Source organism: Belonocnema kinseyi, chromosome 7, assembly GCF_010883055.1.
Source record: "Belonocnema kinseyi isolate 2016_QV_RU_SX_M_011 chromosome 7, B_treatae_v1, whole genome shotgun sequence".
Classification (NCBI taxonomy): domain Eukaryota; kingdom Metazoa; phylum Arthropoda; class Insecta; order Hymenoptera; family Cynipidae; genus Belonocnema; species Belonocnema kinseyi.
Window position 1 is genome coordinate 127,223,227 of NC_046663.1, and position 20,965 is coordinate 127,244,191.

At 32.2% G+C, this 20,965-nt stretch overlaps 1 protein-coding gene across 1 annotated transcript in view; it reads right to left on the reverse strand.

Annotated features, from left to right (window-relative positions):
• Positions 1-9,741, reverse strand: part of LOC117176678 (zinc finger protein jing) — an 89,027-nt gene extending 79,286 nt beyond the window's left edge. Inside the window, exons 1-2 of the mRNA XM_033366931.1 lie at positions 9,671-9,741; positions 9,355-9,387 (exon numbers count right to left, since the gene is read on the reverse strand). Of these exons, the coding sequence (XP_033222822.1) occupies positions 9,355-9,387; positions 9,671-9,741 (104 nt within the window). The remainder of the gene's footprint in view (positions 1-9,354; positions 9,388-9,670) is intronic.
• Between the last annotated feature and the right edge of the window lie 11,224 nt (positions 9,742-20,965).

Consider the following 20,965-nt stretch of genomic DNA (forward strand, 5'->3'; position numbering starts at 1 on the left):
ACAAGCTATCTAAGGATGGTACTATAGAACGCCACCTCAAGGTAGGCCTGGTGGCGCCATCTCTTGGTCAGGCCGGAAACTTATCAATCCACCCTCGTATAATTGATAGGTTCTGTATTTATTTTCAATCACCCAGAAGGATGTGTTAGTCTTCTTTTTTGTGAAAATCGCGATATTTTTTGACATTTTTTTTGTTGGAAAACAAGTGACAGAAAGCAGGGGGAGCCCTTTTTTTGTTTTACTGCCGACCGCTGGTCCCTTTCTTTGACCCGTGGCCAGGTGCCATCCAAGCATTCAGAACTAGGGGACGAAGAATGGTACCAGCGGTCGGCAGTAAAACAAAAAAGCCCCCCCCCCCTGCTTTCTGTCACTTGTTTTCAAACAAAAAATGTCTAAAAATATCGCGATTTTCACAAAACAGAAGATTAACACATCCTTCCGGACGATTGAAAATAAATACAGAGCCTATCAATTACAGTTTGTAGTTTGAATCGCTTTAATAGCTGTATTACAACTGAAGATAATATAGTTGCACATTTTTGAGCTTTTAAGCAACAATTTGTATTATTTTTTAAATTTCTCAACTGCAACTGGTTCACAACAGTTTTCCTCATACACATGAATTTTTTCAAATTTTTTCCATCGCTCCTTGTGTAAGAAATAATGCTCTAAACTTGACTGTTCTTAAATGTACCCAAAAATCCTTACTTTTTTTACATTTATCAGTCTGCTAAGCACACAAATTTTTTTACATAAACGTTTTCAAGCTCATAACGTAGAACACTTTCAGCTTTTAAATGACTGGTTTTTTGTTGCGCTAGCATTTTTTTTGACTGAGTTGTTAAGCTTCAAAGGCCTGCCTATAGTTTTCTCGCCGATAGTAGGCACGCGTTTACCACCACTCTCGCTCTCCAGCCGAAATGTGGTAAGCGCAAAACATGTGTGGCTGGCGGGAATTTCTCCAGGTTGGGCCTGTCTGATTTATACCGTTCTAAAACACGCTCTTTTACACATAATTTTATTTTTACCAGTTTTACATTATTTTCCGCAACTTTGAACCTTTACAATTACTTGTACTTATACTACGTTCAGAGCTGTGCAAGTACGCGGCGTTATCAATTATCAAATTCAAAGATGTGAGATTACGTTAGAAAAAGGAATTTTTAACATTTTCTGTACTTTTACTATTAACAATTATTTTTCTTAATTTGAATTCATTATTACTTCACTCCTATTGAAAACTGGACAAAAACTAGAAATTTCAGAAAAAACTGGTCTTCATCCCAGACATCAACACTATACGAATATCCATATAGTTTCCATTCTGAAATATTTATGCTTTAATGACTGGCCTAGTTAGGTCTTTATAAAAATTGGATTTAACCAGCTAAGGGCTTGTCGATCGTAAATCTTTGAAAAGGGTCCAATCCGCTGATAGCATCTTTGACGTTCCCGCATGCAGGACCTTAAATTCGGTGCGATGAACATAGGAAACGTTTGCTCCGATCAAACACCCTCGCGCACATGTCATAACAATTGAGTCTGCACGTGCTGCTATTGAATGCGGATACAATTTTCTTTCTGAGCTATGTTAGGATGCGTATACATCCACGGAGAAAAATGGATGGTCAAAGTTAGATGGTCAAAATTTGGAGAGTCAGACATTCCTTTTACATGGTCAAACAGTCCTTCCAAAGATATTTCGACACAATTAAAAATACTCTCATTTTACGGCCAGTCTGACTTTTATAAGAGAATCAGACTCGCTATCAGGGATAACTAAGATATACCTTTCGGTATGGTCAACATGAAAATCTTATTTTCAGCCATTTCGACCATCTACGAAGGAGCAGATAAGCCATCGCCTATATAGTCAATTGCTTGATTTTTGCGCGTCAATCGTGCGCGTAAAATTTAAAGGTCACCTGACCACCATGCAGTAGTGCTATCCGTCAAGAAAAGAAAGTTTTTACCCTATAATATTCATGTATAAAGTGCGTGCATCCATTGAGAATTTAATTAAACCATCTTATTATGTAGGTATCTTTTTTAAATAAGTAATAGTAATAATAATAATATCTTACCTAAATAATGTGACATTTGAGATATTTAATTATAATCTTTTTGAGGTTGATATAAGTTTGCAGTAGATTATCATTATTTCAGTAATAACTGGTAATTCTGACATGAACCGAATAAGCTTACACTTGAATGGTATTTATTAATTTTAAAGTAAATCTTTATTTTCAGTTCTAACATCCTTCCACCCTTGAGATCTATGAGATTCATGTAGGCACAAATGCAAGGGCCATGGTCATTGCACAATATGCTTAGAGTAATAAATCATCAGAGACAAATCCACTTTATTTATACATCTTTATATCCTTATTTAAGATTAAAAGAAAATTTTTATTTACAGTTGAAAATTAAACTTCTTTTTAGAATTTTTCTTTTTTTGGAGTAAAAAGATATTTTTTTAACTTAAAATTGAACTATTTTATTAAAGTTTTATATTTTTGTGTTGAAAATTCTATTGTTTTATATAAGAAATTCGTCTTTTTGTTTTTGAAATTTAACATTTTGGTTGAAAAGTCAGATATGTGATAGAAAAATAACAAATTTTGTAGAACATTTGTTCTTTTTTTTATTAAAATGAATTTCTAGAATGAAAAATTAATCTTTTTAAACAAAAATTTACCTTTTTTTTTCCTGATTAAAAGATCATTTTTAAATTTAGGAACTCAACTGCTTAATTCCAGATTTATGTAGTTTGTCGAAAATTCGTCTTTTTGGTTGAAAATTAATCTTCTCGATTGAAAATTAAACTATTTGGTGCAAAATGTACGTATTTTGTTGACATTTTATTTTTAAGGTCAAAAAGTAAACATTTTAACTTACAACTTAAATACTATTTAATTTAAAACTCCCTTTTTTCTTGAAACTTCATATTATCGGGTTTAAAATTCCACTATTTAGTATAGAAAATTCGACTATTTGTCTTGAAAATTCAACTGTTTTTCGAAAGATTCATTTTTCTTAATTTAAAATTAATTTACCAATTAAAATTTTAATGTCCACTGTAAAAAATAAAAAAATTCTACCACTTAGAATGGTAAAATTATCAACAAAAAATGGCGCAATTTTACTACTCTGATTAAGGGGTAAATGCCACTTGCATACTAGAGGTTCCAACCAATCTTGTAACTTTACGATTTTTAGACTGACATAGCAAGGCTTTGTAAAATTACAGTTTTTGCTTGTGAATCTGTGACTTTCAGAGTAGCTAATAAATGGACCTACTTTCTGAGTGTTGAATTTGTTGACGCTGGTAAAATAGTCCAGACGCCATACCCAGTCCTGTCGCATCTTATATGTCGCCAAAATATTTTGAATGATTCGTATGCAGAATGATCTCCTGATTCCGAATCGGTGTGCTATTTCTTCGGCAGATTGTGCGTTCTCGAGATATTCGCAATTGATAATTTTTTAATTACTCCCGATTAAAGCTTTTCCATTAAACGTATTTCGATTTTTTTTCTGCACTTGATTAGCTCATTGCATGACGAATAAAAAATGTCGAAACATATTTGCCCTCCGACAAATATTTATTGCACAATAGCAACTAATAGGTGAGAAAATTGGAAAAAAATTCTGTCTGCAATATCTTCAAAAATATCATCTAAAAGAGAAATATTTTTTTAAGTTCTGAAAATAACGGCTAAAATACACACTTTTTATAGTAAACACTATTTCTCTAAAGTTAATAATTTCCTGGCAAAATGGAGTTTTATTGGGTGAAATTCTGCGGTGTGATAATAAATAGTCATTTTTAGTAAATTAAATTCATGTTAGAGACAATATTTTTGCTCAAATATATTGTTGCTGTTTCCAGGCACAAAGTTCCTGTGAAATTATGGTGAAATTTTTTTTAATTTAAGCAACTACGCATGAATAATCAATTACGGGGTTTCAAATACTAACAACTTTCCAACGAAAAGTTATAAATGTTTGAAATTTAGCATGATAATTCTCTAAAGGACCACTAAAACAATGATGTTAAGAAAAAATTGTTTATAAAAAAATTGTAACCTGTAGAACAATGTAAATTCCAATTATTTATCTACAGTTCTATATGCAGTGGGAACTTGGCACGGTGCTTAAACAATCCTAGATAGTTATCAACTTTCCTTTTTTTGGAAGAATTTGACAATGGGGCTATAAGTGATGCCGTAAACTAGGAAACATGCTAACAACGGGCCAGGTCAGAAACCATTGGCGTCGAATCGTCGTAAATACCGAGCAAGGGTTGGCGGCCCACTCAGCCACAATGATTGCACTGAATTATTCTTCCAGGAAAACTGACTTAATTATGAAAAGAAATGGTGTTTTGTTAAAGTAAAAAAAAAACGATTCAGACTCATTTACAACATTAATATTATGAAATAATTTTTTCATGTACTTTATTATTGTATAATTAGTATTAATATATGTTCTAATTCAGGAATTTATTTCTTAGACGTTGTTTTGTTAGGTGTCGATGAGTCCGTATTCAGTTACATATCGTGTCGTTATATATAGTAATATCTCTAAATTATTTATCATTCATCTAATATATTTATGGTATCGTCGGTGTGGCCATTTTAATCGAAGGAGAAAAATCCCGGTAATTTCTCGGTTTTTTTCTCAGTTCGCAAACATTTTTCATGATCAAAAAATAAAAAAATTTGGTCTCCAAAGCTAAAAAAATTTCTTATTGAAGTAATAAAAAATAAAGTACAAATTAAATATTACAGCACTCAAAGTGAAGCTCTTGAATTTTGTTGTTTTTGAATAAAAAAAATTTTATATTCAAATGTTCAATAATTTACACGTATAAAATGTAAATTAGGTACAAACACTTTTCAATGCAAGAATTTAATTCTAAATATCTTTTAAAACTAATGACATTTTTCATACAATTTTTAGAAAATCCTGCTTATTCTTTATAGAAAAAACTTGATTAATTTCAAGTTTTAAAAAGTTTAAAAATTAATGTGAAATTTAAAATGATTTTAAATAATTTAAACGAGTTGTACGTTCGTTCAAAATTCGCCTATTCGTACCGAAATTTTCGAGCATTGGCCGCAGCCTCATTTAAAACAAAATTTCGATCATTATTTAATTTTATTCTGATTCTAGTATTTCAAGGAAATAAAAGAAACTGATTTTTGTAGAAATTAAATAATTTCTTATTTCTTAATACAGCAAAATAGTTTCACGGTGTCGAATGAACCCATGAACCCTTCTGCTAGCATTTTCTATTTCCACGCCTATGGGCCCCGAACCAGCCGGCCAGATGAGCGCTTCCGAGTTTACAATGTCACTTACCGAGCCCATTGTCGAATTCTTAAAAAAAAGGGAAGTTAATAACTATTAAATGAATAGAAATTAAGAAATTTAAATTACATGACTGAATTTCAAATAATCTCTAAGTTTGTTTAAGCTTCGTGCCAAGTTCCCACTACACATAGAACTGTAGATAAATAATTGGAATTTAGATTGTTCTACAAGTTTGTATACACAATTTTTTCTCAACATAATTGTTTTAGTGGTACTTTAGAAAATTATCATGCTAAATTTCAAACATTTATAACTTTTCGTTGGAAAGTTGTTAGTATTTGAAACCCCGTAATTGATTATTCATGCGTCGTTGCTCAAATTTAAACAATTTCACCATAATTTCACAGGAACTTTGTGTCTGGGAACAGCAACAATATATTTGAGCAAAAATATTATCTCTAACATGAATTTAATTTACTAAAAATGACTACTTATTATCACACCGCAGAATTTCACCCAATAAAACTCCATTTTGCCAGGAAATTATTAACTTTAGAGAAATATAAATGTTTGGACATTTTTTATTCGTCATGCAATGAACTAATAAAGTACAGAAAAAAAATCGAAATATGTTTAATGGAAAAGCATTAATCGGGAGTAATTAGAAAATTTATTAATTGCGAATATCTCGAGAACGCACAATCTGCCGAAGACGTACCACACCGATTCGGAATCAGGAGATCATTCAGCATACGAATCATTCAAAATATTTTGGCGACATATAAGATCCGACAGGACTGCGTATGGCGTCTGGACTAAAAGTACAGAAACTGTTAAAAATTTCTTTTTCCAACGTAATCTCACGTCTTTAAATTTGATAATTCATAACGCAGCGTACTTGCACAGCTGTGAACGTAGTATAAGTACAAGTAATTGTAAAGTTTCAAAGTTGCGAAAAATAATGCAAAAATGGTAAAAATAAAATTATGTGGGTAAAAGAGCGTGTTTCAGAACGGTATAAATGATGGAAAAATTTATTTGCAAAATTGATAAAAAATGTTAAACAGGAATTTTTAAATTAAAAAACTGCTTTCTATTGTATTCCTTGTTTGAACGGGAAATTTACAATTTCTAGTAAAATTGACATTATTCACATTTATCATGTAGATGCTAAAGTTAACATGATGAATAAAAACACGAATATTTTTGGTTAGAATACCATCACCTAAAATTCATCATCCATTTGTAATTTTACAGAATCTGTCTGGAAACTTAAATAACCTAAAAGTTAAATCCCATACTGAAAGTGGATATTCGTTATTTTCAGTGAAAACGTTACTTTGGGAGTAAGTAATAATCGGACCTACTCTGAAAGTGGTAAATTTATCAGAAATTTTTTTTACAGTGTAGGATTCAAGATTTATGTAATTTCTTAGAAATTTATTTGTTTTGTGATTCATAATTTTAGCAGAAAATTCATACCTTTGGTAGAAAACTAAATATTTTTCTTAAAACTTCCCTTTTTTGAAGTAAAAAATTTTTGAACTGAAGGATTAACTATGTGGGGAAAAATTAAATTTTTGTTAGAACTTTCTTATTCTCGGGTAAAAAATTCTATTCTCTTATATAAAAAAATTGTCTTCCAAAAATTTAACTAATCCGTGTTTGGATGAAACTTTATCCTGCGGATTCAAGAAGATGAAAATTCATGTATTTTGTTATAAATTAGTTATTTTTGGGGCGAAAAAAATAACAGAGAAAGAACAGAAGTGAATTTTTGTTGTGGGTAATTGTCAAGTGGATAAAGCTGAATTTTTTTGCATCGAAACAAAACAAGATTCAATAGAGTTGTAACAGGTAAAGGTTACTTTGAAATCACTGCAAAGATTACATTTTCTTTCTTTCATTAATCTTTTGTGATTTCAAAATCGACTGTTTTCCAAAACAATTTACTTTCTACCTTAAACATTTAACTTTTATTTAAAAAAAAAACTGATATAATGATTGTTATGCTAATTGATTATTTTCCAGGCAATATTTATGGGACGGATCACAAAGAAGAAAATCAGCTGGAAAGCGACGCTTGAAAACTTTTAAGTATTGTAGTTTCAGTATTTAAGTATGGAGCGTTTAGTTTTACTTTTTAGTTTGAGGTTGAAAAAAGGCTTTAAATTTTTGTGATCCAAATGAAAATAATTATGATTATAATACGTTGTCACTTATGTACAGTTTCTTGCACCTCGTAATTGAAACTTCTGATTGCTCATTAGCGTGTTTTTCTGTTAGGCAAAGTGCAGTCCAGAAAGTTATCATATAAGTTATATATAATAAGTTATACATGATAAAAAAAAATATGAATTTATAACGACAGTATTTAGCACATTTTTACCCATTATAACTAACTTATAATTCATTTTATTACAATTATATTTCTAATTTATTTATTTTTTAATTTATGCAATGTTTTTGAATACAATGTTGAATATTTTATACTCTATATCTGAATTCGCATATGAAGTTATACTAATTGCAGAGCACGATGACTTTTATCCATTCATGAATAGATTTTATTCCATACCAATCAGTAAAAAAATACTAATTCGTATAAAAAGCGTTGAAATTGAATTCATAAATAATCTTTTCTCATTAATTACATTTGCAACTATTTTTACACGAATAAGTATGGCGTACAGTAAAGTTACCATACGCGTGTACTCAAATAAGTATACGCGTATACTAAATTTCATGCACGCATACTCTAAACTCAGTATGTGCATATATAATACTAAGCACAAACATAATATTCATCGTACACATTTTACTGTGACAGTCACTAATAGCCTATGCCCTATTGGTTATCCTGCAATGGTGCAGTCTGTTCTGCACCGAAGCAGGTCGGAGTGAGAAGGAACAAGTAAGAAGGAGCGAACGGACTGCTCTTGGAGTACACCGGTTTGTTTAAAGTTAATTTTTGTTGCAGCAAATCTTTCATCGGAAATCAATGTAAAGTTTACCTTCTGTTTTTTCTTTGATCTTAAAAAAAAAAACAGAAAAGCATTTTTTTTGTAAACATGTGCGTATGCATTTTTCATGTTGATAATTAATGTTTCTAGGTATGGGCCTTTACAAAAATACGTAAAGCTTTCCGATAAAAGTTGTTGTTTAAATTACTTTTTTCCGAAAAATATGCTCAAACTGGTTTATAAAAGAATTGTCTTCTATATCTGATTTACAAATAATGTTTCGAAATACTTAATGGATTATTCTGGCTCATGATCAGAATGTCCCGTGAATAATAAGAATATTTTTTCAATAATATATTGAACACGCAGCTCTTGTTAGGATTATAACACGACCAATGATTTGATGAGCATGGGGAGTTACGTCTACTTACTCTACAGGAAATTGAAGGAGGTTCGATAAAATGATAAGGGTATTGGAGGATTGGAGATGGTGGTGGTGGAAAAATTAGAAGGTTCATCACAGCTGCCGAAGAATTATTCCCTGATTGGTGAGAGGGCCTGAGTGAAAATAGGTATGCTTGAGATTTGGAGTCTTTATTTTATTGGCTTAGGATACTAGATCCGCATAGTTTTAGAATGGGTTTTACTTCATAGCAGCAATATATTACCGTCTAGCTCTAATCTACGACCTATGCAACTGACGCCTTATCATAAATTCAAGGAATTTTTGTGAACAGAGTGCAAGAGCTAATAAGTTGTTTTAGGACTCTTACTTCTCAGTTCTTGCGAGTCCCACATGAATTCTAAAAACGACTTTGAACACTTACTAAGCCTGCTAGGTATTTCACTCGCACTTATGCTTCCCTATGATTGGTATGTATATGACATTGCAGTAAAGATTTGAATTTAAGGTACGTAACTAAATATGTTTTTATCTTCATTGTCTTATTGCACCTTGGCTCTTCTTTCTACCATTAAAAATAAATCAATAGGAGTCATACCACTGTCATCAGAAATCATTGGAAATTAAGGGACAAAATTTCAAAAAGAGTGAACCTTCACTTTTACATACCTCTGTGAACTGAAACAGCAGTCAATATTAACCCTGATGAATATTTTGGTAAGGAGAGATAGACAACAAAAATGTCTTTAATTATTGCACAGTTCACTTTCACACTATCACATATTCCCAGAAGATCACTAAAGACTTGAAATCTTATTGCTTTTTATTATAACTTGATTTTGTAAAAGCGGGCGATATACTACCCTTGCATTTTCGCAACACACTGCACACTGTAAATATGTATATTACACACACATACATATTTCTACACCATATACACAAAATAAGGGAAAAAGCTATATCGATTTTAGCCATTAATTATTACCTATATTCAAAAATTCTCACGATGTGAATTCGTACTTCTGGCAGTTGTTTGTTCGTGAAAGACCTATCCATGCTTGTTTATTGCAATTGAATATTTAAGACCGAGGTTGATAGGGAGTTAGACTTGAACGTGAAATACGCGTCGGTAACTATGATCACAGAGTACCCGTGATCCATGGGGGCAATGGGACGACTGGAATGGAAACCAAATTGTGGGGGCCCCTTGGCTCTGGCGGAGGGGGCTAACCTAGAGGGGTGGCGATGACTACGAGGGTCTGTCTATCCAGCCTGTGTTCCACAGGATAGGAACCTCAATCCTATTGGTCTAGCCAGCCGCTAGCGTCTAGCTACTGCTAGCCTGCTGCTGCTCTTTCATCAAAAAATGTCTGCTTCCCGTGTCTGGATTCTAGTTTCCCGTACTACCTTAACTTGAACGGCCTTAACCCATGAGGCGAACAATTCAGGTAGACGTCCAGCTCCCAGGATTCAAGGCTCCGGCAGCTTATATTAATGCTGAATGGTCCAAACTTCGAGGCGTCTATTCTTTCGCCGTCCAGATGCTTTTACTCCCACACAGAAGAAAGGTAAATATAGCCCTCTAGCTATTTTTAATAGTGTTGAACTTCTTGAGCATTTTCAGTACTCAAGATTCGTCCAAAATATATACTCTTTATTCTTTAATATTAAAACTTAGAATATAAAATCGGCTAATTTTGACAGATACACAGTAATACACGAAACTGATTTTTAAGAATAACTGAATTTCATTTTTAACTTAAATTAAGTAAATCAATTAATTTCAACAATAAATTAGTCTTAAATACCGCGTCGCTATATAAAATATGCAGTAATCTAATGAACAACTAATAGGCATGTTACCTTTCTAATGATTTTCAGTCATGTAATCTGAAATTTATTTGCGCTAGCAGAAAGGCGTTCGCGAACTGTGATGCACTAGCACTTATCAGTCAAAATACCCATTGGTGCGTGAATCGCGGTATGTTGGATGTAGGTATACAGCAAAACCTCGATTAGCCGAGGTAATGTTAGGAGGAGATACCTCGGATAAGCGAAAACTCTGATATATCGGAAGAAGTACAAAATTCGGAAGAGTTATCTATTTTTTACATATTTTAAATAGAAAAATAAATATAAACATTTAGCAAATAAAAGTAAACAACTTACGAATATGGATTTATCTTTATGGTACAAAGCATTGTAACTATAGCTTGGCTCAAGGAAGTCGGTAATAGAGGACTTTTTCAATCTGCTTAATCGTTTTTGGCTGTAATATTGTCTCGGATAACGCGGAGCCTTGGATAATCGAGGTTCTACTGTAATTTGATAGTTGGTGAAACATGTTCACTTACATAAACCAAAATAATTATATTTAAAAAATTGTTTACATCCAGAAATTAGATTAGAATTTTTGATCCAAATAAGTTATTCAGTTCGGAGAAAATGAAATTCTTGTGCAATGGTGTCGCGGTGTAACAAACTGTTATCACTTTTTTGGTTTTGAAAATAATTAAATGAGATTATTTGTATATTAAATTAGACACTACCTGAAATAAATTATTTTGGCGAATAAAACCAAACTAGTCATAAATTTCATAAAAATTGTTTATCATAAAAATATACCTCGTATTGCATTATTGTATTGAATTATATTGTATTATTATAATAATCACAATAATTCTTCATTATTATAATTATTAATTTATAATTACATTTATTATAATTGCTTTATTTATTATAATTAATGATTTTATTCTTAACCATTTATGATTAATTTGTATAATAGTTAAAATAATAAAAACATTACTTTAGCAGACTTTATACAATTACTGCAAATGATTTATAATAAGTTCAGCAATAAAAAACACACTGCAAGAAAATTTGTATACTTTCTTCGTTATTTCCAAAATCGGCAGTGTACATAGTACGGAATTATAATTCTACAAATATGTTACAAGGCACTTACAACTTTTTAATAGCGCACTTTCCCGTTTTGATATTCTATATAAATATAAGTGACATGTTTCTGATTTTCATTTTAGCTTTATACGATTATTTATAAGAGTGTTCTCGAGGTTTTCTGCAATTCGCACATGCAGCGTTAAACATGGTTTGAACTCATACCTAACGTCCTTTTAAAAATGGAGGTCACTTTACGAATCTCTACGGGCCATTTGATTGGTTCACTTTTTTTAGTTGCGCGAGCTGAGACCATAGCTTCTTAGATCATGTATCCAACATAAACGTTTCACAAACGATTAAATTATACATATTTCCAGCATACCAAGATCCACGCGTCAATCGAAATTTTTACTAATTGTACCCGTGCAGAAATTGCAAGGGGGCGGATGGTGTGGCTCGCGTCAGAACCACGTCGGGTCGGGTTAGGTTAGACAAGATTATGTGAAGTTTTCTGTTATCGTTTTTTCTTTACTCGAACTTAAAGTGCCAAAAGCAAAAAGTAGATTGCGATTTCGGAATCACATAATTATTGGTGAGATTTCTTATATTCGTAATGAAGGCGAAGGTAAGCTTTAATTCTCTAGAATCAACATCACAATTAATTTTTAGGTTCTAAAGATTTCTAACCATGAATTCGAGAGAGCGTCGTTATTTTAAGCGTATTTACTATTTATGTAAAAAAAATATATCTTCCAGATTTTTAGAATTTTATATTTTGTTGCTGATATTGTGAAATTAGAAATTACCTTATACCAACTGTATTCAGAAGATTAAAAAATATTTATAATGAAAATTGATTTGTGTGCGTGTGTCTGTGTGTGTGTAATAGCTCAAAAATGGAAAATTGTTTGTTAAAGCAGAATAATTTTCTTCGAAATGCAAACTCTTATCGATAAATTCAAGCAATAGAAACAGATAATGCAAGGTAGACTATTGAAAATGAGATATAATGTATCAAGATATATGGTGTAGAATATTGAAAAATTGAAGTTTTGTAAAATACAAAGTTGAAAAAATATTAATATAAAAGCTTTGGAAATTTTATCAATTATAGGAATAAAAAATTAAAGGGGCCATATCTGGGCCAGATTAGGCCCTGTCGGGTTGGGCGTTTCTTTTACGGTCTGGCGATAGACTGATTATCCTATCGGGCCCACTTTTTTCCCGATCGTGGCCCGACCGGCGCCCAACCAAAATTTCTCTACGGGTAAGTGTTCGTGCACGCCTTTTTTCTAGCGCACGACTGAAAATAATTTGATAGGTAACATTTTTCTCAGATGTTCATTTATTACTGCATATTTCAGATAGAGATATAGTATTAAAGGCCCATTAATGGTTGAAATTAATTGATTTACTTAATTTAAGTTAAAAATGAAATTCAGTTATTCTTACGTCAGATTCTTGTATTACTCTACATATTAATAGTGAGAGCCAATTTTTTATGTCGGATTCATTAAGGATCGCGGAGAAAAATCCCTATTTCGAAATCAGTTTTAACCGCCGGAAATGTCCATGTCAACGTCGAGGCATCTAGGATTGTGTTCATGGACCTAGAACTGGGAACTGGTACTTTAGAAATCAGGATCCACGATGAACATTACTAGCTCTTTCTGCTGTTCCAACCTATGGACCCTCGAAACCATTGTAAACCGGACTCGCGCTCGATAATATATTTATCTCGCTCCTACATTTGTGCGCAGAATTTTAAAATTAAAGGCCAAAGCATCGACAAATGTCATTTGGTGATTGTGAATTCTCTTTTGTTAAAGATCTTTCGACTTTAACGAACACATTCTCATCACATATCTCGTGCTTCACACTCAATTTGGTATAAAATGCGAACTTTTCTACATTATGTTCAACTTTATTATGTCAAATGTATAATGTATTTTATATTTATTTCTGTAGCTTGGTCTGGAGCTGTTTATTCAGATATTGCAAAATAAAGTATAAATCTTATTTTTAATGATTACTTTAATATTTGTTTCTTATTTTGCAATAAAATTTTATTCTCAGTGACCCTGAAAAATGTATATCATTTTAATAAATGTATACTATTGCCAATCATAATATGCATTAGTATTGGAACAGAAGTATTTTCATTGCCTTATTTTTGTCATTAAAAAAATGCGCATTCTAATAAAATAAAAATTTGTATTAAACATTTTATTGCAACTTGTGTTTTTGTTCCATAAATTTAATTTGTTTATATTCAAAGTAGATATAATTTAGGCGAAAAATGTTGTTAAATAAAATTTTATTGTATCTTATGTCCTTTTTCCAAAAAGTATTTTTTTTATTTGTATATATTTTTATAACCAGAGTTTGTAACAAATTTGTAGATATTTTTTTGTTAAATAACTTTTGTCTTTTAATTTTTTTCGTCTCTTGCGTACTTTTTCCAAACGTTTAATTTTTTCATTTTCAATATTCTTTTTTGCAATTGAAAGAAAATCTACTCGTCCTAACTAAAAATGATTAATAACAAATTTATAGATCTTTTCGGGTGAACGTCTTTTCTGTTAATTTTAGTTCGTACCTTGTGCCGTTGTTAAACAAATTTAATTTTTTTATTTTGAAAGTTATTGTTTACGAATAAAGCAAAAACTACGTGTCCTATCGAAAATTATGCATGAAAAATTTGAATGCTGTTTTGGTATTTTTTGAAGAGTAAATTTTGTCTTTATTTTTTTCATAGCTTGTGTCCTTTGTCCAAAAATCACTTTTTTTTATTGTTTTTACGAATAAAAAAAATTGCGCATCCTATAAAAAAAATAACGATTAAAAATGTGCTCTTTTTTGGATAAACAAGTTTTGTCTCTTAAGTTTTTTTTGTAGCTTATGTCGTTAGTCCAAAAAATTTATTTTTTAATTTTTTATGTTGTTTTTTACGAGTAAAAATAAAAGCTACGCGCCCTATCGAAACGTGATTAATAACCAATTTGTAGATCTTTTTAATACGCGCAATGTTAGTTTTTAATTTTTAACTTTTCGACCATATTAAACAAGTTTTTATGATAATCTTCTAGGGCTTTCAAAAATCACGTTTTTCTTCTCTTGACTTTTTTATATCATGCATTTTTTGGCTTAAAATGTTAATTTCAGTTTGTTATTTGGTACTAAGAATAACCGTACATATAATTTTTTAATCTTGCCAAAATATAACAATTTTTGAAAATGCGCATACTTTTTGAATTTTCATCCAAAATAGTTGGTTTATGAACTCGTTCTTTTATTTTAGGCCTTAAAAAAGTGTGCCAAAGCAGAATCCGATCTGATCAATTTCCGAAAGTTATCGTGCCTACAGGATACAGACTACAGGCGGACACCTTCGTAAAAATCTTTTTTTCTGACTCGGGGGGTCTCAAAACGTGGATATTTAATGAAAACCGACCAAGTGAAATTTGACATAAAACCAACCTTCTCGTTAGGATGAGAATGTAATAAATTTATTTTTTATGAATCGATCGGAAGAATCAAATGCGCCCTATAAACTACAGCAGCGATTCCCAAACTAGTGCCGACGGTCGGCGGCCCGACCGCGGTCGGGGAAGCCACCCCGGGCCGGGCAGCCCCCTAGGGGGGAAGCCAGCCAGGGCCCAGCTCCTCGGCAGCCCCCCGCTATGAGAACCCTTTCATTGTCATGCGATTTAATGCTGTTTCAATAACTAAAATCCTAAAGACGTGGCCCAATTCAATTCTAATTATCTGAATCATTTGCCTGATGTAATTTTAAGAAAATGAAAAAAAAGTTGATGAAAATCGGTTAACATTTCGAGTAATTAAGCACATCTTTAAGTACATGCAAAATTACAATAACTGTCAACTGGCATTGAAGATATTAACCGATTTTCATCAACTTTCTTTTCATTTGCTTAAAATCAGATTAGGAAATTGATTCAACTAATTAAAATTTAATTTATTAACATTTTAACACATATTAATTTTTCTCAGCCGGCTCTAATTCTCTCGCGTGAAGCATGAAACCTCCCACATGACCCACAGTCAAGTATCCCCCTTGGGTTCTAGTAGTAAGTAGAGGGAAAAAAATGTTAGGGTGGCGGCCCTGCCCCTCCCTGAAAACTGCAAAAAAAGTTTGGGAATCGCTGAACTACAGTCTCTGGGATTCAGGAGCGAACACGTCACATAGGTCAGCCTTACACCGATGAGCGAAAGGTTAACTAGACGCGCGTAGAATTATTGGGTGGAGCAAAACTTTCACCCCGAAAATGTCGTGAAGGGAGGGTTGCTAACTTCAATTTTGATGACCTACGTTACCGGCAGTGTCGATTAGCTGGCCTATTTTAATTGTATGAGTTGGCAACACTTCTTCTACGCTATTTTCGTGGCGAAAGTTTCGCATCCCCCCAACAGTACTAGCATCGACATATAGAAATGGACGGTTAATGCTGTGTGAAGAACGGTAATGGGCTCTAGAGAGAGAAAAAACATATGAGACGTAGACCTATCTCTTTCTAGATAAAGCTGATTGGTCGAGAATATTTTCGTTGGGTGAAGTTTGGCGCAGCACAGGACCGTGCTTTGTGTCGCGAGTGCCCCAATAATGTGACTTATCGCACTTTTCAGAACTGATTGGTTTATAATTTATTTAATGATAATTTATTGTAAATAAATGTAAAAAATGGTGGCAGCCTGTGCAGTTTGTGGCCGTTGTCAAGACGTTTACATGGGAATATGTTTTCATACGTAAGTAAAGTTATTGAATATAGTAAAATAAAAAATGTTCCAACAAACACAAAACCTCAAATTATGAAGTTTTGTACCTATGCAATACAAATGATTATTTTTTATGTTATAGAAATATTGTTCAAATTTTTGACTGTTTTTACATTATTTTTGAACTCACAAAACGATTATTATTGTAGCATTTTCAATCCAATTTCAAGAAGAATTCAAGGTTAACAAGTTTTTAAAATAATCTATCTCAAACAGGTTATTTCACATGAATGTTCTTTAAAATTCAATTTATTATAACTACAAATTTCTAATGTATTGTTGATCTTTTTTTTTAATTAACCGTACAGAATATTTAGGCAATATCCGGGGCCACCAAATCACTTGACAGAGTCCTGAAATAGATAAAGGCAGGTCTACGTCTCATATGTTTTTCTCTCTAGAGCCCATTTCAGTTCTCCCCAAAGCGTTACCGGTCCATTTCTATACGTCGATGAGTACTACGCCCGTGTAACCAGGTGTAACTAACCTTTCGCTCGTCGGTGTAAAGCCGACCATAGAGTCTAGACTATAGACTATAGCTTGGAAACCTTCGGGCGCTTTTAGTATATTCTTGTAGAATTATCGCAAATCCCGGTTGCGGATACTGCTAGCGGCTCTCATTTCAATACATATTCTTATTTACGAATACTAAAATTTCGTACATTTCACTTAAAATACTTACTTTTGACGTTATTTTTTACAAAACTTGTTATTGACAATTATCACTTTTACACACACAATTTTGAAACTGTAAATAAGACTTTTTCTAAACGTGTATACTAATTTTTGCTCACTCGAGCTTATAATAACACATAAAGAAATACCATCATCTCTAATTATAGTAGAAATCTGTATAATAGTACCCCGATTATCTCTAGATTCTTACGTTTTATTTTAATTATAAATATAGAATGAACCAAATATTTATATCAAAAGTCTCTCCGTGTACGACTGTACGCCAACGTTTGATTTTCCTCAAACTTTTTCAAATGAGCCTGGCAGATTTTGTATTTGCATATTGCATTGCGTCTAACATCGTCAGTGGCTGGCGTGATGTATGCAATGCTCATATAGAATTGCAGATGCACTGCGCAGGCGCTCAAGTGATAATGTGAGGCAAGAGCGTTTCCGGCTTTGACGTAGTCACGAGTCACTTCCGCTATCCTGACTCACGTTTATTGTTCCTAGAGTGAAGTTACTTACGTTTAAACACTCGACTCATACGTAGAGTAAATCGTCAATAAACCTACCTGGTAAGAAGGCTTGCATTGAAAAGTAAAAACTAAAAGAAAACCATTAATAAAATTTGTTTGCTCTACTTTCGGTGAACTAATGTTATCTATTTATTTTTTCTTAGCTTGCGTCGTGTGTTGAAAAATTAAATTTGTTTATTTTCAATGCATTTTTATAAATAAAAAAAACTACGTGCAATATAAAAAAGTGAATAATAACAAATTTGTAGATATTATTTAGGTGCGCAATGTTTGTCTTGTCAGCAATGTTTGTCTTGTCATTTTTTCCCAATCTTACATAGTTTGACCACAAAATGCAATTTTTGATTATTTTTTGTGCAGTCAAAATTTGAATTTACAATTTCTCGAAAAATTCAGAAAGTTGTAATGATAATCTTGTAGGGCTATCGAAAATTAACATTTTTCTTTCCAAGTACTATGAACAAATGTACAGAGAATTTTGGAATCATGAAAAAATGTTATCTCAAAAATGTTCAAAATGCGCTCACATTAAAAATTTTTATCCAAAATGGCTGACTAACGAACTTGGCATGTATCTTAGGACACTAAAAGAGTGTACCAAAGGCCAAGTGCACGCCCTAGGGCCTAGGCCCTAGGCGACTCAAACCTTCGAGCTGTGCGCGACGAGAATGTACAATGACCGAGCGCGTAGGGCGCGGTAAATATATTATGAAGCGCGAAGTGCCAGATCCAATAGGAACGCGCCCCAGGCGCGCTTAAACTTGCGAGCCGCGCAAATTGTGGCATTATTAAATAGTCATAAGAAAATGGTACTTTTAAACCTTTCACTCATCATAAAAAATGATTAATTGTCTGCAAGTTTTTAGACACTCACCATAGTGTATCGAACCTTAGTATTTAAAATCTTTCAGGTATCATATTTTAGAAATTTTTTCCTACTGAGTTATTCATTAGAATAACTGGGAAAATATTAAAGGGCTCTATATTTTTGAACGGAGAGCAGGGCATTGATGACTCACAGTGGAATTAAACTTTCGAATAAATATCCCTTTTAAACCCTAGATTTTAATCTATATGCTTAATATTCTACTTAAATATGTATAAAGATGAAATTTCTCAATATTTTATAGGTTTTAAGGCACACACTCTTTTCACGATACGCGTTCTTCGCGCTCGATTTTCAACAGAAATTTTGAAATCTTAATGCATACCACACATAGGCCATAAAATTGCAAGCAACCTAATATCGGCGAGGGAATTCGAGTCCTCTGACTTTAACGTTAAAAAAAATGAAAAAAATAATAATAGCCGGGGTAAAAATATTTTGTGTTGATTTTTGTATTGGGTAGAGACTAATCTTAGACACTTTTATGCTATTTGGTATGTGTAGCTCGTGAGATGGAACCAAAAATATCAGTTCATTAAATTTTTGTTTTGAACTTAATAACTTTTTTACATTCTTATTCATGAGAGTGTAATGTAATCGCCCAAATTTTCGATCTCTGGCTTTTAACGGATCTTTACGTTTCGGCACGCACAGAATCCGAAAATCATAACATTTTGTTGGGGTATGTCTGTCTGTATGTATGGTAACCTAAATCTTGTAGCCACGCTAACTTGAGAAGGATTTGTCCAATCGAGTCCGAATTTGACACAATTCTGAAGCTCCCCAAAATAATGTTTAAGTTCTTTAATCAAATATTTCGAACCATAACTAAAAAATTGAGAGCATTTTCAAAATTGTATAATTGTTGTCAAAGTTTCTTATAGATTTGTAAAAGACTTGCAGATTATCTAAATACAAATTTTTATTTTTATGAAAATTAGAAAAGTTATATACTTTTCAAAAATTTGAAAATTTTCAAAAAATAGAAAAAATGATTGTTTTCATAGATCCAAAAATTTCATTCAAAATTTTCACTAGATACCAAATATATTTTAAAACTATTCTAGCCGAATTTTTCGAATAGCCCAAAATCTAAAAAATTGGAACCTGTATAACCTAACTGTTGAGCGCGAATAATATCTGAATAAGCAGTACCAGACCAAGGTACACACAAAAAAATTGTAATAGACATTTCATATAATAGTTTTTAACATACAATGTAGAAAATTTCGAATTGTGGTCTGTGTACAAATGTGGAGGGTAATGCGAAGACCGTATTGCGAAGCCCTAGGTGCGTTCAAACTGGCAAGCCGCGCGCGCAGCGCTCAATTAGAATGTGCCCGCGAGGCGGGCGGATTTTTTACAAATAAAATATCGGGATGAAACTTTGGAAAATGTATCATAAAACCATTAACTACGTTTATGTACTTCATTTGATTACGGATTTCGCTAAACATCATTTTCAAAGAAATTGAAACTGGAACCATTTTTTTGACAAATTTGTATATATTCAAAATATTTGCGAGACGTACAAAAGAGTGTATAAAGGTAATTTAATTTCTTTGATAAGAATTTTTAGCAAATTTTCTACTCAAATGAAGCATATAAACGTAGTTAATGGTATTCTGATACATTTTCTAAACTTGCAGTCTGATATTTTATTTACAAAATAAGTTCTTAAGTTGAAATAAAATTACGTCAACTGAAGAAGTGAATTTAGTAATATAGGTATTTGAGTGTGTAATATGCCCTTAAGGGAGTTTATTAGAGTTGGAAAACGGGATTCCATTTCACAGTCGCAATTTTAAATATTTTTTTCTGATTTTTTGCATATGGGATCTAAATATTATTCTATTTTGCTTACCAGCACCGTCTATTGAAAACAATGTTTATATTTTGTTGATTAATAAAAAAACTGAGATAACAATAGAGAAACATTGTAGTGATACTCAGTGTTAGCTGCGTGTGGATTCTTGCAGCACTCTCATCGACCCTTGTGAAAATTTACCCTGAGGCGCATCGAATTGCTCGAATGAATGACCCTTTCATTATTATGAGATGCAGGTCAGTTACAAAAACTCAAATTATGAAAGTATGGATTGATTTAATTTTAATTATCACAATTAATTTATTCATATAATTTGAAGAAAGTGAAAGAAAGATTCATGAAAATCGTTTAATATTTGCAGTAATAATCGATAATAATATCAATGTTAAAGTGCACACGAAAGTATAGCCAGATACACCGTAGCGTGTTGAATCATGCGGAACGAACTATCCTTTCATTGACGTGAGATTTATTCCAGTCACGAAACCTAAGATTTGAAAAGATGCCTTGATTCATTTTTTATTATCAGAATTAGTTTAATATAGTTGGAAGAAAGCGAAAAAAAGATTCCTAAAAATCGGTTAATAATTGCAGTAAGAATGGAAACGTTGACGTGTATAACAAAAGTGTAGCTTCGACGAAAACATGACA